General features: G+C 41.8%; 1 protein-coding gene and 1 non-coding gene across 4 annotated transcripts in view; one reads left to right on the top strand and one right to left on the bottom strand.

Annotated features, from left to right (window-relative positions):
• Window positions 1-9,922, bottom strand: part of MYBL1 (MYB proto-oncogene like 1) — a 32,477-nt gene extending 22,555 nt beyond the window's left edge. For all 3 annotated transcript variants that reach the window (XM_070392807.1, XM_070392808.1, XM_070392809.1), the window contains exons 1-3: window positions 9,824-9,922; window positions 1,599-1,704; window positions 1,206-1,277 (exon numbers count right to left, since the gene is read on the bottom strand). In XM_070392807.1, the coding sequence (XP_070248908.1) occupies window positions 1,206-1,277; window positions 1,599-1,704; window positions 9,824-9,843 (198 nt within the window). In that variant the 5' untranslated portion in view covers window positions 9,844-9,922. The remainder of the gene's footprint in view (window positions 1-1,205; window positions 1,278-1,598; window positions 1,705-9,823) is intronic.
• LOC138993560 (small nucleolar RNA SNORA51) lies at window positions 433-565 on the top strand. Its single transcript, XR_011468287.1, has one exon. It is a non-coding gene; the product is annotated as a small nucleolar RNA SNORA51 (small nucleolar RNA).
• Window positions 9,923-18,213: the final 8,291 nt, after the last annotated feature.

The following is an 18,213-nucleotide window of genomic DNA, read 5'->3' as shown; positions in this document are numbered from 1 at the left end:
AGTGCAAATAGCAATATTAAAATATTTCCTCTAATTAATCCCCTTTTAATGTGCATGAATTTCATGCACCAGGCCACTAGTTATCTATATAACTGAAGATCAAAGAAAAATTTTTCTAAGCTAATAGAGTTGACATTTGAACAAAATTTAGATTGGCTCAAAAATTTAATGTTCTTTTCATTATTTGGTCTCCATTTTCAGGTTATATTAAAAGGAGTGACTGCCTAGCCAGTGTGGCTCAGTGGCTGAGTGTCAACTTATGAACCAGAAGGTCGCGGTTTGATTCCCAGTCAGGGTATATGCCTGGGTTATGGGCTCGATCCCGACTGGGGGGTGTGCAGGAGGCAGCCAATCAATGATTCTCTCTCATCATTGATGTTTCTCTCTCTCTCTCCCTCTCCCTTCCTCTCTGAAATCAATAAAAAATATATAGGCCTCCTGGTGCTTACCACAGGCTGTGTTCTTACACTGACTGTACAGAAATAGGAGGCAGAGTAAACTTGCCCCATATACACCTCAGCTCAGGCTCTTTTGCCTGGTCTGTATTGTGAATGGGGAGACATTGAAAAAAAATATATATATATATATATATTAAAGGAGTCATAACAATATAAAAACAACATAGATAACATGGTTTCTGAAACCCAAAGTAGTCAATACAGAAGTTAAAATATGAATTTTTTAAAATATGAATATTTTGCCTTACTACCAAAAGTGTAGCGAGGAACAAATAAAAGTATACGTAAAAATACTTAGTAAATTATAAAATTATATGCTAATAAACAGTAGGTAAATAGTAGTATGTATAATTTTTTTAAATCGGTAAACATTTTAAAATGTAAGCATTTTATGACAAACTTTTCAACAGACTTTTCTGATTTTTATTAATTAGTTATCAAGTATTTCAATATAATTAACTTTTCTCAAAATGTTTTAATACTTATCAGCAAATATGTATAAAGCCCTACCCAAACTTAGTGTCATTTTTGTTTTAGATTAGTAATCTTTTTAGGCCCTGTGGATAAACTAATTACAAGAAAATCAGACTTTCTAAACCATTGGCCACTATAGGAGGACCAGAACAAAAGATGTTTTTAGGAAGAAAACCCGAACCTAAAATAATATAGACACATTTTTAAAAACAGAAAATTTAACTCAATTGCCCAAATCATCCATTATATATAGAAATATAATGTTTCCCTTACCTGAAGATGACTAGCAATGAGAGTCCAATCGTCAGTTCCATGTTGTTCAACCAACTTCTTTAACTTATCATCCTATTAAAACAGGTATGAACTTTAGAAAGCTTTCCCTCACCCTATTCCTCTATCCCTTAATACAGATAATTCTCTGCTTGTTTCATGCCATATCTGGTGGCCATTTTTAGGACTAAATCTACTATAATATAAGTTTTCCCATTTACTCTACTGTTTCTAGCTCAACATTAATCCACTAGTCATGCCTCTGGCTGAAGAAAAATAATGTGCAAGTTAGTTGATGGATAACTTTTCTCATGTTTTATTTTAAAATAGTTTTCATATCTATAACAGCATTAATAAATACAGGTATGAAGTTAGTAAACTTTATCAGATAATCACCTCATCTCTTGTCCATTTTACTCTGTTCCAGAGTTTCTTTAATCCTTTTTGTTGGGGTACTTCATAATCATGATCAGCATACTGAAGGTCATCATCCTCATCCTCACTTACAAAAACACAATTGTGAAATGAAAAATTTTATTTAAATTTTTAAATTCAGTCATTGAACAGGTATGACTAAAGAAGCCACTCAGACTAAAAGGCATATATCCAATAAGATTATTTAAAGTATTAAAAAAAAAAACTTAGAGACATACATTGGAGAGAAACTATAGTTCTTACAACCAGAGATAAGAGTGGATATGCCACCAGGGTCCAAGGTAAACTTTATGTCATCCTAAGGGGTTTGACTTTTATTCTTTATTTGATCTTTATCCTAAAAAGTAAAGGAGTTTAAGAAGTGAAAGATAAATCACTATCAGAAATTGGAGAAATGAAGGAAGGAAGACCAATTAGTAATCTTTTACAGTAAATTATTAGGGCCTGATAATGGTAATGGTAAAACACAAAACATAGGCAGTTAACACACTGGAAGAAATAATCCATTAATAATACAACAAAAGTTAAAATATGTAGAAATAACTTGAATGTACAAGGTCAAAGTAGAGTAAATAAAAAAACAGTATTGTGAGACACAAAAGACTTGAACTAATGGAAAAACATCCAGACCACATTCTTGGACAGAAAAATGGTATTCTAGATGTCCATTCTCCCTAAATTAACATAAAAATATACTGTAGGGAAACAATAAATCAAACAGAATGGCAATGGCACATAAACATACACACATCGCTACAACAGAACATTCAGAAAAAAATAAAACCCATTTGGGAATTTGGAAAATTAAAACAGCAACATATTAAATTAGTAGGGTAAAGATGGACTTTTCAATAAATGGTAAGACACTGGGTAGCTATTTTTAAAAAATAAAGATCAAGTCCTACTTTAAAATAAAAAATTCAGATGAAGCAAATATTTTACATTTTTTAAATGAAACCATAATAGTACTATAATAGGGTAGAATTCTGTTTTTTATATTATTGAGTAGAAGAGCTCTAAATGTGACAAAAATCAAGAAACCATTAAAGAACAAACTGACTAAAGTAATGACAATGGTCATGGAAAAAAGTACATGACACAGATATTTAACAGGTAGAAACAAAAAGATTTTACAACTACTAGATATGAGAGACATGGGAAAAGGAGAAATCAAGGATGACTTCAAAATTTCTGGCTTTGGGAGCATAAATAGAGCTATTCACTGAGATAAGGAATAGAGAAGGAAAGCTGAACTTTGAAGGGGATGGGAAGAGTACTAAGTTCTGGACTAGCTGATTTCAAGGCACTTAAGAACTATATGAGAAATATAGTATATACTAGTATATAACAGCAAGTATATATATTCAAATATATATATCAGCACCATACAAAGAAATGTAATGCAAGCCACATATGTAATTTCCTAGCAACCACATTTTAAAAAATAGAAACAGATAAAATTAATTTTAATAAATGTTATTTACCCAACATATTTTTAAAATTATCATTTCAACATGTAATCAATATAATCATGAAATGTTTTACATTATTTTTTTCTTACTAAAGCATTCAAAATCAGGTGTGTATTTTATAGTCAAGCACATTGCAGTTCAGACTAGCCACATTTCAATAGCCACATGTTGCTATAGTGCTGCTACTGTGCAAAGCAGATCTTGAAGGCAACTGGGCACATGGATATTCTGCTCAAGTAAAAAGTCTAGGGTAGCCGAAACCGGTTTGGCTCAGTGGATGGAGCGTCGGCCTGCAGACTGAAGGGTCCCAGGTTCGATTCTGGTCAAAGGGATGTGCCTGGGTTGCGGGCACATCCCCAGTGGGAGATGTGCAGGAGGCAGCTGGTCGATGTTTCTCTCTCATCGATGTTTCTGACTCCCTGTCTCTCTCCCTCCCTCTCTGTAAAAAAATCAATAAAATATATTAAAAAAAAAAAAGTCTAGGGTAGACACACAGTTTTGGCAATCACCAACATACAGAGAACAATTAAAGCCATGAGAGCAAGAAGTCCCAGAAAAAGAGGGCAACTGAATTGATAAACTGAATTAGAGAATTTTTAGTAGCCAGGGCACTAAAGTCATCAGCATCTGAAAATAACATAAGCCAATATTTATTTAAACTGCCTAAGTCCCAGACACTGTGGCAGTCTATAAAGTTTCTCTAAAACCCCACAACTCTAAAAGGGGATGATTATTCTTGTTATTCCCATTTTACAGAATAGGAAATTTAGAAAAGTAACTTCTTGCCCACAGTTACACCAAATATAGCATGACTGAACTCCAAAACTCACTAACTACTAAATATACCATATTGGAAAAATAGGTAAGAGAATACCAAAAAAGCTGGTTCATGCCAGACAAACTTCAAGTACATTTTTAAATCACAGCAAGGTTCTACTTCTAACTTAACTACTCACTTTGAATCCATGAATATATTAGCCTCTCAGAGCTTTAGTTTACGTTTGTAAAATGAAGATAATACCACCTACATTATAGAATAAATGAAAAACATGGAAACACCTTATACAGCATCTGGCACTCTCTGGTGGCTCAATGTTATTATTATGTGCATAGGCTGAATGTCTAACAATATTCAGTTATTTTGCTTTACTAGATTCAACTTTACAAAAATTCATTCTGATTTCAAATAGCAAAATCTTGATGATTTGTTTAACCTTATTAATAGAACTTAGTAAGAGCATGTAGGTAGTTCTTAATATTACATAGTTTCAGTTTTATAAAACTGAAAAATAAAGGCCTGGATTTAATACATACTGTCTACAAATCCTTTGTAGGAACTTCTCATTTCCCTGCTATTTGCAGCCATCTTCAGCTATCAGAAATATCACCTGATTAGCCAAGACTACAAATTGTTAAATTGGAGATGGTTCAGGATCCAATTACTTCATAAATTTCTAAGATGGCTACTAAATCAGATAAACCACCATACTAAAGTTTTCTATCCAAATTGTACGTACTCATGGCAGCTATCCTTCCTTCTTAATGCCAATTACACTTGCCAACCTTCCCAACCAAATAGTAAGCAGAGTGCAAAGACCACATCAAATATGTTAATCTCTCAACACCAAGTACAGTACCTGCCATTCAAATATGTATGTGTAAAATTAATGAATGAGTTTCCTTACTCTTTCACCTCTTCCAAGTCTCTGGATTCTAAAATTACCTCACACGTGGATATGAATAAAACATTTTTTTTAAAAAAAGAAAATACCTCTAGGAGGTTCTGAAGGGCATTCCCATTTATTAAAAAGGACTTCCAAAATCCAAATTTACCTCCAAATGATAGAACATAAAAAACAGAACCTGCTAAAACAAACATTTAAAAAAATATATTCAGTACAGAAGGGTTTCTTTGGGGTGTCATGTTGCCAAACCTTTCCTAGAACTATCCCAGCAACATTACCACTTCCTGCCATCCCAAACAGGCCTTGATTGTGCCTTTCACGGGTTCCCCTCTTCCTCCCTCCCTCAGATCCCAACAGCTGCCACAACAGCATTTTGAGACTGCTTTAAAAATTAAGTTATTTATAAATCAAAACAACTTTCAACTTGGGGAGTTGCCCATATAAATCTTTAGTCACAAAAATATCTACATCCTATCTAATCTGTATGAAATCCACCTTAAGGTTCTTACTAAAATATTTTAAGTTAAGGGTATGAGTCCAAAAATATTACTTGGGTCCAAAGAATAATATTCCTGGAAACTTGTTCATTTTTAACTTTCAAATTCTCCCTTATTTCTAATCACATACGTGGTCTGTGAGAAATTTCTATTTCTACACGGGGTTTCATTCTCTGTTTTGCATCAGCATGGTCATCAGTTTTCAGGCCAAGTTGTATAGCTCAGTCAGTGTTCAGGAAGCTGGGTTTTTGAGTGGGTGAGTGTGAGAGAGCATTAAAGTAGAATTCTTAGAGTCATCTCCCTACCACTGGGACTTCCCTAGCTAATTCTTAGTTTTAGAATTAAGCTATTTCTGTATTATTTAAATTATTGTTGAAAAGATTATGTAACTTTTAAATAAGAAGTATGACAGAAAAAGATCCTAGAGACAATTTATTAATATCACAACAGAAAGAGGGCTGACAATGCCAACAGTTTGCCAAGAATAAAGGGAAAGGATAAAACCCCACAAGAAACCTCACCAATATTCCAATTTCACCATTTAACAATGAAAAAAGTTCCATTGCTTTCTACTCTGCTCTATTTTTCTGATTTTTATATCATCTTTTAACATTTCTGTATTATAGCAATCAATGCTGGTAAGATGTACTAAATAAAATCAACTTCCTACTGTGTAGATAAATAAACCATTTCTAGCCTGGGATGACTAATCTAGAAGACAGCCAAAAAATAGGTGAAATTATTTCTGCCATCACAAAGCAAAAATAAAAGAGGAATTTGGTCTCAGAATTTTCATCCAGGCCTTGGTTCCAAAATCATTCTGACAGTTTTAGTGTTTGAGTTAAAGAAAAAATTTATGCCATAACTGTTAATACATTATCTGAGTATTCAAATGGAAAGGGTTTTGTCGATTATGAATGAACAAAGTGATTAGGGTAATTATGAAACAGCAAAGTGAAGCACACACATACAAAAAATATACTATGACTCACTAAGCAAGGAAGATGGTTAACAGTAACTTCACACTGAGGTGTAAGCTAATATGATGTGACAGTCATTTGTGAAATAACACACAATTATTCATACTTGACAACACTAGATAAAACATACTGGAGAAGTTCGATTTTATACGCCACCAATTATATCACCTAAAGAGAGTAAAATGAGGTTGCCAAAGAAAAAATGTGAGAATTTTAAAAACTTTATTTTTATTTGAAAACAAACTACTGGTTTGAAATTGGAGAAATATCAATAGTTTTACAAAATTTGTTGTAATAAAATCACTTCAACTTGATCATATTTTAAATCACAAACTGCATCAAGTCTGAAATTTTTATCATAATCAAAAAATACATCTTTATTAAACTGTTTTTGACAGAATAACAGTGCATTCTTAAAAAGTCCAATTGAATTCCAAGTATGAAAATTTACCAGGTTAATTTAATATAGTGAAATCAGGCCACCCAGTGGTAAATATGATGTACTGCATACGTGAATATTTTTCCCCCAAATCTTGACTGCTAACTAGCATCACTATAGTACACAAATTTGACTTTATTTGACCATTATTAATAGCAATAGTGAAGTAAATACTTAAGAGAGTTCTCCTAGCTATTCATAAACAAAAACAATATGAGGGTATTTCTATTTTATTCCATTAGTGGGTATACATTTTTAAATGAGAAAAAAAAATATTACAAAAGGGTTCAAAATAGCATATATATTAAATTAGAAGTTACCTTACAGACCATAAGATTAAAATCCCTTATAATAACAAATAAACAACTGGGATACAGAGTTTATTTGCTCCCCACCCCCCAAAAAAACCAACAACATTGCTAGTTAATGACAAAACTGATTTTTAAAAATCGTTTTTCATATTTCAGTATTCTTTCACCCATAACACCTATTTTGATGGAGACAACATAGTAAAATCGCTTCCTACACACACGTGTACCCAACTGAAAACATCTTCCAATTCAAGAACTGGCTTTTATCTTTTCAGTTTAGTGTAATCACAGGTCATCTCAAGTGTAAACAGGCCTTTTGGCTTCTAAATGACATTTTTTAAAGTTTATACTTAAGGGTAGACTTGGCTTTAAAAACTAAAATTAATTACTTAATACATAAATATGTTTTAAAAATCAAATACATGTTAATAACAGGTATGGCAACTTTAGGATTGCCTACAAATTGTCATTAAAACCCCCAGTAGGATCTAAAACTATTTGAAGTCACAGCAATGAGCCTTTTCTTTTATGTATATATAGATATAGCTATAGCTATTTTAAAGATCAAAAGAGCCAACATCCTTCAGCTGTTTCACACCTGAGGTAACAGCGTTTTACTTTTTTTTCAAGATCATACAGAAAAAAATGTATTACAGGATTTATGCCTATATATAGTCTTATGCAAAATTCTTATACAGCAAAGTATAATTTTCATTCAAATACTTGAATATAATTTAGAATACTAAACATTCAAGTGTGAAGACCCTAAGAAAATACACCATCCAGAAATGATAATTTCTCACATCCTCTACCTGAATACTCCCATAGGGTGTGCAACTTCACTCCACTATATTTAATTACTCCAGACTTATAACTCCTTAAATCATTCTATAATATACATTTCAATTAATTTATACAGCAAACAAGCAATAAAAGTCAACAGTACAATTAATGTTTAGATCTCAAAGTTCACAGTATTGTCAATAAAATAAAACTTATACAGGCAAATTAATCATTAAAACACTTCTTTCTTAGTCTATCATTGTGAAGCATACACAAATTATGAAGCAAACAGAAAACCAATTGGAGAAGGCACGATTCTGATATTCAAGCATCCATGTCTAACCATAACTAAATGCTGGTGACAGCATTAGCCAAGAAACTATTTTGAATAAAATCAACATCAGTACTGATAAGTACTGCCACACATTATAGCACTTGCCACTTGCTTACTGGTTATTTTTATTTTAGTTTAAAATTGTTGTATATTCAAAAGAAAGGGCCTAATCCAGTACCTCAGTAATTATAATTACAGGAACTTCTAATATCTATCTTTTCTGAAATTTAAGAGGTTAACTGGGTCCTTGACATTCCAGGGCAGTGATTCTCACCTGGGTGATTTTGCCCCCCAATAGACATTTGGTAATGTCTGGAGATCTTTGATTTTTCAGGGCTGGAGGAAGTGGGTGTTACTGGTATCTACTGTTCTTAAGCCAGGGATGTTGCTAAACATCCTACAAAGCCCAGGTCGGCCCCTCACCGCCCGAAGAATTACCTGATATATCTATAGTGCCAAGGTTGAAACCCCTGTTCTAGAAATGTGGGTTTATATATGTGTGTGTATACATTTGTTCCACCTCAAAAGTTTGACCTACACTGTAGTTGCTACAAACTAATAAGCTAACAAGGACTTAATTGTATTTTATGCTGCTTTCTGCAAAAACATCTTACATGCAGCAAGTGCCTAACAAATGAATATAGCAACAAATATAATGTGTATCATGACCAATTTGTAACAGAAATCTGCACTGAATGAATCCTGATACTAAATTTCAACTTAATACATCACTAGTTAAGACATTGAGGTTGTGGATTTAGAAACAAAGCCATTTGGAAATAGTGCCAAACTTCTTTTCAGGTTTATTAATATCACAATGAAAAGACAACCTAGTTTTGTTTTTGTTTTTTTGTCTTCCAAGTGATTACTACACACAACTTAGGAGTAACTACTATACATAAATAAATCAGATACATAAATTCATCCTAGCAAGTTTTTTGTTTTTTTGTTTTAAAAAAGTGCCTTACCGCTGTTCAAACTTAGCTACGGTCAGAGCCAAACATGGACACTCAAAATACTAAGTGAATCAAACACCTTGTTTTTATTTTAAGATCAAGCTACTGGTAGTATTACTGTGACATCTATCTCTATGTATACATATTTAATAGAAAGTATTAAACATACACACACAGAGCTGAGAGCATGAGTATGGTCATTACAGGAAACATCCTAAAGGTCCTCTCTCCACTATTCCGCAGGTTTTCCCAGGCTTTCGGGAAGCGAGGATGGCAGAGGGGTCTCCGCCCAGGTTCGCCCCTGGGTTCCTAGTTTCACTGGCAGCGATTCCGAGAAAAAAAAAGTGCCTCTGAACACCATTTCCAGGGCATCCTGGCAGAACACCGCCCCTTTTCTCGGCGTAGCGTCTTCCCCGAAGCAACTTACCTGGCAAGAAACTCTCTACACCAACAAGTGGTTGTGAGAGATTCTGGGGAGCATCCACTCGAAGGAGCAACCTGGGCATCTGTGACCCACTTTCTGGCTCTGAAACACGCCGGTCCCCCAACTCTGCACACGTCACAGCTGTGCTCGGGGCCAGCCGGGCCCAGGCGGCTGTGGAGCAGCGGGAAGGGAAACCTCTGCCCCGGGCCGGCCCGGGAGGGCCTGGTGGGGAAGCAGCGGGAAAGGAGAGAGGATCTGGGGATGAGCCTGTGACGACAGACCCGGGCGAAAGGGATGTCACCCACCTGCGCGACCTCTTCGCCATCCTTCGAGTACCGCATAGGCGCGGGCTGGGCGGGGACGCAGGTCAGCCTCCTCCAGCCTCAGGCGAATGCTTCCGTGCCCCGACCCTCCCGCCGACTGCCCGGCTCCCTCTCCCAGGCCACCGAGCGCGGAACGCACGTCCCCGGAGGGGCACGACAGAGGGGCGGACAGACACCCGCCCCCGGTCCGCAGCGCTGCTCCTACCCCCGGCCCGGCCCAGTCAGGGATGCCCCCAACATGTCAGCAGGCGCGCTCCCGCCCTCCGCCGGCCCCTCCCGCCGCCTCTCAGCCTCCTCGCCTCGGGCGCCGACCCCCGCCCGCTCCCCGCAGCGAGCAGCTCTGCAAGGCTCGCAGGAGCCTCCTGCAGGGTTTTGTCCCGTCCGCCGAATCTCGCGCCCAGCCTCCCTCCAGAGCCGCCGTTTGAATCTGCGCACGCGGCCCCGCACCTCATTGGCTGGGGCGGCCGCACGCGAGGACGGGGGGCGGGGCTCGGAGAGCGCGCGCGAGGGTGGGCGGGGCCGGGGCGCTGGGAGCCGGGCCTGGAACTCGCGGGAGTCGGGACGGAGCCGGGAGCCTGCGGAGGGGGGCGGGGCTCGCGGGCGCTGCTGTGACAGACCCCGGGGCGCGCCGGGCGCCGCACCGCGAGGAGGCGGGACGCCGAGGGCCGCGCGGGGCCTGTCGGGAAAAGGAGTTCCCGCACTCGCCGAGAGGTGGGTCTGGAAGCAGCGACCGGCGCCCGCACTTTCCGGGGTTCGCGGACGGTGCTCCCGGGGACCTGGGCGGGGCTCGGCGGGGGACGTCCCTGCCGCCTTCTCGGGGCCACAGCTCCTCCCTCCTCGGTGTGTCCCGCCTCGCGAGGGAGGGGGCGCGGTCTGCGGACCTGAGGCGAGTCTAACCATCACTTTTGGGCGGCCGTTACTGTGTAAGCACAAACAGGAGCCCTGTTTGCCCCGACGCCCTAACTCCCGGAGTAGCGAGCAGTCCGTCTGTGGCGGAAAAGTGAGTACAGTTACCCAGAATGAGCTGCTGTGACAGGTGGAAACGAGTTTTTAGCTGAGGCAGGCGTGCTCGGGACCGAACCGGGAACCAGTCCGGGTCTGCGGCCGGTTTGGGGAGCGTGGGGAGCAGCCGCTGGGCGCGGGGAAGGAGCCCTGACCGGGCGAGTGATGCGGGAGAAGAGAGCGGGCGGGCCTCTCGCCCGGATGGTGAGCCCGGCGGGCGGTCCGCCGCGGGAGGCGCCCGTCCTTCTCGGGATCGCCGGGCGGGCGGAGCGGGAGCGGCACCCGGAGAACTCGCGGCGGCGGCAGCGACTTGAGAGGTTTCGCATCTCGGAGCTGCTCACGGCTCCATTCGAGTAGCATTCAAGTCCATGAACTACAGTGACCATTCAGAAACGGCGGAAGGTCTCGATTTGCAAGGTGTAACATGCTCTGCTGCAGACAGCCCTAACCCACACGTCAAGATTGTCAACAGCCTCGCGTTTGGCTAATTTTGAAATTGTACGCATCCCTTGTTGCACATCAGAGATGCAGGTGCAAATGTGGACTGAGAGGAGTTTGCATGCAACTGCTTTCAACATTTATAGTTCCTTTTTCTCAAGGTCTGGCTTCTGGGGAAGGCAGGCAGGTAGCTTTGAAGTCATTCCTTAACCGTGTGGCCGGTTCAATGTTTTGTTTAACCTGATTTAGACAGATATGTCATTTGAACACAGTGTTTTCTTATCTGCTCCTGGGTCCGTTATTTCTCTGCTTGTTGAGTATCCTAACAGGAAGCAGAGTTCCTGCTACATTTCAGGCGAGATCCGTTCCATATAGTAGAGCTTGAAGGCAGGTATTTTAGATTTTGACAGTAAACTAAATCACCCTCATTTTAGAGGTAGAGAAAAACCGTAATTCCTCAGAAAGATTGTGAATTGATGTAAATCACTTGTAAACAGCCAGTGTGGAGTTAGAAATAGTTCACAGTTGTTTGAAAACACATATTCAAATACAAAGCTGGGAGTTGGGGTCTTTTAGCAAAACATTTAATAAAGGAGTTTTATTCACAATATATCAAGAACTCTCCAGGCCCACTAATGATAAGAAAAACAATTTAGAAAGGGGGGAAACATTAGAACAGACACTTCACCAGAAAAGATATACAAATAAGCCACATGAAAAGACGCTCCACATCATTGGTCATTAGAGAAATGCAAATAAAAACCACAATCAGATACTACTCCATAGCTCTTAGAATGGGGGAAAAACACTATGCAAGCGCTGGTGAAGTTGAAGATGCTAAGCGAATACAACTTTCATACAATGCAAATGTTTATAATGGCTTCATTTGTGATCACCAAAAACTGAAAAACACTTAAAGGGCTACTCCTACTCTTCAATCCCAGAGAGTTGTTTTGAATAGTATAGTCCTGCCTCCTAAGTTTTTCCACTGAAGTATAGGGGACTGAATACCAAGGCGTTTGGAGACAAGTGTTGGACATTTCTTTGAAAACTTTTTTTTTTAACTGATGTGACTTTTTTCCTGCTCCAGGATGAATATATTCATGCTTTTAATTATAAAACTGATTTTAAAATTATGTACTAATTTACTTTCTACCTCCAAATCTTTAAATTACTTCATTATCCTATCTAATAAAGAGGGAATATGCTAATTGACCCTCATGCTGTCATAAAGATGGCAGTGCCCACAGTCAATAAGGAGGGAATATGCTAATTGACTGCCACACCCTCAAAGATGGCAGTGCCCAGTCCCCTCAGCCCCGCTAGCGTGGCAGGTGAGCCCAGCTGCTCTGTGCGCCTGCCTCTGGAGTCCCCCAGTCCCCTCAGCCTCCCAGCCGCCCAGGGCCAGCCCGAGGCGCAGACAAGCCTCAGATGGCAGCTGCCCAGCTGCCCAGGGCTGCCCGAGGCTCAGGTAACTATGGCTGGCTGAGGCTTTTGCTGCTGGCAGTGGCAGAACCAGAGGTATGATGGGGCGTCACCTTCCCCTGATTGCTGGGTCGCCTCCCACCCCTGAGAGCTCCCCGACTATGAGAGGGGGCAGGCCGGGCTGAGGGACCCCCCCTCCAGTGCATGAATTTTCATGCACCAGGCCTCTAGTTAGTAAATAAATGAGCAGGAAGGTGCACCTTGCTCATCCTTCACATGGCTGCACCTACTTCTTCATAACTTCCTGCAAAGGCCAAATACTCCCAGGGTTTGCTTATGTTAGTTGGAAAAGCTTATGCTAGTTTAATATGGTTCCTAACAGGCTATACTTTTGTTGTTGTTGTTGTTGTTAATATATTTTTATTGATTTCAGAGAGGAAGGGAGAGGAGAGAGAGATAGAAACATCAGTGATGAGAGAGAATCAATGATTGGCTGCCTCCTGCATGCCCCACACTGGGGAACGAGCCTGCAACCAGGCATGTGCCCTGACTGGGAATTGAACTATGACCTCCTGATTCATAGGTTGATGCTCAACCACTGAGCCACACAGGCCAAGTAAGACTATACTTTTAATAAAGATGTATCAACCATTCCCATATGTACATTTTTGTCTCTTCTATTAATTGTTAGACCCCAGTCCCTAGAATAGTGAGACACCAGATGCTCAATAAATACAGTAACTCTAGAATGAATGAAAAGGGCAAATAATAAACAAGTACATAAATATTTATGCTCACAAGAATGCAAAATGGATTTGAAATATTTTATGACTACTAAAGGGAGCAAAATTTTTCTAAATCCTGCCAACAAGGTTTGAATAACAACTGGTATAATCCTTTTGGAAAGCAGTACTGAGCAAAAGCCATAAATATGGGCATAACTTTTGACAGATATTTTATCTTAAAAATGTAATTCAATGTAAGCTTGAAAGATGTCTTGAATGCTTATAGTAGTGTATTTAATTAGAATTCCAGTTGGGAAGCATTCCCATTTTGAACTAGTTTAAATGGCTCATCAGCAAGAAAGAACAGTATAATACTAAGGTAATGTCATCAAATGGCTATTACATTACTAGGCTATTCTAGATGCTTTGCATGCATTCCTCTTAAATAATATTCACAACTTTTAAAAAGCATGAGATGGGGCAGGATAGGCTTTAACTTTTTAATCTATATACTTCTTAAAAATTATTATTTATTGATTTTTAGAGAGAAATGAAGAGGGAAAGGGGAGGGAGAAAGAAAGATTGATTTGTTGTTCCACTTATTTATGCATTCATTGGATGATTGTTGTATGTGCTCTAACCAGGTATAGAACACTCAACCTTGGCAAATCAAAACAACAGTCGAACCAACTGAACTATCCAGACAGGGTTATCCTATGTACATTTGTTATATTTGACTTTGTTTATAAAAGTATAAGTTCATGTCTATGTTGTTTTTAATTTTTAAAAAAATGAGTTAAGGCTAAACTCTAAAAATTGCTGAAAACCCTATAAGGAAATGGCACAATATGGTATATAAAATTTGCCCAACATCGATAATCCTATATAATAAAATGCTAATATGCAAATAGACCAAACGGCAGAACAAGCAGTCGATATGATGTGCGTTGACCACCAGGGGACGTGCATGGAACATGGCAGGTGTCCCACGGTGGGATGGTGGAACAGGTGAGCGAGAGCGCCAGACCAAGGTGGGGCGCTGGTCACTGTCATCGGGGCAAGCCTCTGGTGGTTACTGAAAATTCTTTGCTCCCGCACGGCGCGGTCCCACCCAGCGCTCACACCTGCAGCTGGTGCTGGCCCACTTGCACCCACTACTGGCACCAGAACCGCTGCTCGCACCCACTGCCGATGCCTGGCGCCGGCTCCAATTGCTTGGCACTGTCAGCAGGTGTGAGCAGCGGCTGCTGGCCCCAATCACCCCCACTGCTCCTGAGAGGCGATAGGGGCAACAGCCACTGCTCACACCCGCTGCTGGCACCGGACCCAATTGCTCTGCACCATCAGCGTGTGGGAGCATTGGCAGCAGGAGCAGGGCTGCCAGCAGACAAGGGACCAGGAGCTGCAGCAGGAGGGGGCATGGAGGATGGGCCGAGACCCACCCCTGTGCCTACCACAGCCTCAGGGCCCACAGTTCCTTTCAAGGTGCAGGAATTCGTGCACTAGGCCCCTAGCGTTAAATAATCCTTTGGCAGAAATAATGCGATCATATATTATATATTCAATCTGAAAACAAAAATCAAGTTTATAACTATATATTGGAGACACAAATGTCTGCTCTAACTTCTCTCTCCCCGCCACCAATATATTTTGCTAATCTCTACCTTTGGGTACTATTTTAAATTGATGAAAATTATATAAATAAGAATCATACAGTCTAAAATAGACAACAATAGAATTCTTAGTTTGGCCTAAAAGGTAAAAATAAGAGTGGTTGAACCTCAAGAAAATTGTAAGAGGAAAAAGTGTTTCAGAATGTCCCTGTATCAACCAAATATTCCTTGCCTCTACCCTTCTGTGGCAGATAGAATAATGCTCCCCAAAGATGACCACATCCTAACCCCAGAACCTGTGACTATATTTACCTTAATGGCAAGTGGGATTTTACAGATGTAATTAAGGATTTTGACTGAGATTAAGGATTTAGTTGGGATTATCCAGGTGGACCCATGTAATCACAGGGGTCCTTAAGAGTGGAACAGGGGCCTTAACTGGTTTGGCTAAGTGGATAGAGTATCAGCCTCTGGACTGAAGGGTTCCCAAGTTCGATTCCAGGCAAGGGCACATGCCCAGGTTACAGGCTCGGTCCCCAATAGGGGGCAAGTGCAGGAAGCAGCCAGTCAATGATTCTGTCTCATCATTGATGTTTCTCTCTCTCTCTCTCTCTCCCTCTCCCTGCCTTTGAAATCAATAAAAAATTTAAAAATAAATAAATAAAAAAGAGTGGATGAGGGAAGTAAATTCTCCTCTAGAGCTCCTGATAACACCTTTAGTTTTAAAACATATTAGCCCATGGAGATCCTTTGTACTTTTGACCTCCAGAAGATTAGGATAATAAATTTGTATTGTTTTAGTCACTCAATTTGTGGTAATTTGTTATAGCAGCAATAGGAAACTAATACATCTCAGAAATGTTCAACATTTCTGGCCTGTAATAATAAAAGTAGAGCTTTCTCTTCAAAAAGTGATCTTTTATAGTGTTTAAAATGTAGCCCCCTACACTTCCTACACTCCCTCCTTTTTTTTTTTTTTTTTACAGCAAATGAGCATACTAACTGAGGGTTCAAAATGAAAGATAGGAACTCCAAGTTAAGAGAGAGAATACTCAGGCCATTAATGAAGAAATAATTTATTAGCATACCACAAAATCCTTAAAGCAAGATTATCATTCATTTGTGGGAAATGTGACATCTACCAAGATATGAATGTGTGTGCTTCTTCTCTTAAATTCTAACCTTTCTACCTCCGAATTTTATCACTTTCCACTTTGGCAGGGACAATAATCTATCTTTTTTTTTTTTTAATCCTCACCCGAGGATATTTTTTATTGATTTTAGAGAAGGGTTGACCAGGCCGGCAGGGGAGAGCAGTTGGGAGCGACCAGGCCTGCAGGGGAGGGCAGTTGGGGTCGGGGGGGACCAAGCCTGCAGGGGGGAGGGCAGTGGGGGCAACCGGGCCAGCAGGGGAACAGTCCACTGCTATCTGTCTGTATTTGTAGCTGTTGAGTTCATAGTAATTCTATATATTTGTCAGCTGGATTACTTGTACCCAAGAGTAATTTTATTATCTCTTCTGTTTCTCCTCCATAATATAGGTAGAGTACTAACTTTACTTTTTAAATTGTGTATAAGCTATCTATGAATTTCATTTTAATAGGACACAGGGAGTAGAATATTCTACATAATAAGAGAGGGATATGCTAATTAGCCCAGATATGCTAATTAGCCACGACCAGTATGCAAATTCACCATCACTCCAACACACAAGATGGCCACCCCCATGTGGCCACAAGATGGCCGGCAGGGAAGGGCAGTTGGGGGGGACCAGGCCTGCAGGGGAGGGCAGTTGGGGGCGACTGGGACAGCAGGGGAGGGCCGTGGTGGGGGACCAGGCCTGCAGAGGAGGGCAGTTGGGGGGGGGGGGAACTAGGCCGGTTACTATGACGTGTGCTGACCACCAGGGGGTGCACGTGAAACATGGTCGGCGTCAGCAGCAGGCGGCAGAGCACGGAACATGATAGGCATTGTCCGTGGCGGGATGGTAGAGCAGGTGAGCGGGGGCGCCAGACCAACGCGGGGGGCAAGTCACTGTCATCGGGGCGAGCCTCTGGTGGTTACTGAAAATCCTTTGCTCCCTTGCGCCATGGTCCCGCCGGGCACTCGCACCCACTGCCAGCACCCAGCGCCAGCCCAGCGCTCGGCTCTGTCAGCAGGTGTGAGCAGCAGCTGCAGGCCCTGATCACTGCTCAGGGCTTCTCCACCTCCCCCTGCTCCTGAGGAGTGATGGGGACTGACAGCACCTCTCACACCCGCTGCTGGTGCCAGAGTTGCTGCTCGCACCCCACTGATGGCACTGGCCCCAATCACTCAGCGCTGTCAGCAGGTGCGAGTGGGGCTGGCACCGTCAGTGCATGGGATCAGCGGCGGCGGTGGGAGCAGGGCTGCTGGCAGACGGGGGACCAGGGGGCCGTGGCAGGAGGGGCCAGGTGGGGGCACAGAGGATGGGCCAAGACCTGCCCCTGTGCCCGCCGCAGCCTTGTGTCCCACAGTTCCTTTCAAGGTGCATGAATTCATGCACTGGGCCCCTAGTCTATATATATAAAAGCCTAAGCAAGCAAACGACTGGTCACTATGATGCGCACTGACCACCAGGGGGCAGACACTCAATGCAGGAGCTGCCCCCTGATGGTCAGTGCCCCGATTGACCCCGATTGCTGGCCAGGCTGAGGACCCCACCTGTGTGTGAATTTGTGCACCAGGCCTCTAGTCCTATATAATAAAGAGGTAATATGCAAATTGACTGTCATGCCCTTGCACAAGATGGCCACCCCCATGTGGTTACAAGATGGCTGCCACAAGATAGCCGGCAGGAGAGGGCAGTTGTGGGCGACCAGGCCAGCAGTGGAGGGCAGTTAGGGGTGAACAGGCCTGCAGGGGAGGGCAGTTATGAGTGACCAGGCTGGCAGGAGAGGGCAGTTGGGGGGCAACCAGCTTGGCAGGGGAGGGCAGTTGGGGGCGACCAGGCCTGCAGGGGAGGGCAGTTGGGGGTGAGCAGGCCTGCAGGGGAGGGCAGTTTGGGGCAACCAGGCTGGCAGGGGAGGGCAGTTGGGGGCGACCAGGCCACAGGGGAGGGCAGTTGGGGGCAACTAGGCCAGCAGGGGAGGGTGGTTGGGGGTGACCGGGACAGCAGGGGAGGGCAGTTGGGGGCAATCAGGCTGGCAGG

This window comes from Myotis yumanensis, unplaced genomic scaffold (genome assembly GCF_028538775.1).
Source record: "Myotis yumanensis isolate MYYU_CA2020_CCGP unplaced genomic scaffold, mMyoYum1.0.hap1 SCAF_15, whole genome shotgun sequence".
Classification (NCBI taxonomy): domain Eukaryota; kingdom Metazoa; phylum Chordata; class Mammalia; order Chiroptera; family Vespertilionidae; genus Myotis; species Myotis yumanensis.
Note: the sequence above shows the minus strand (reverse complement) of the source record. Positions and strands in the feature narration are given on the sequence as shown.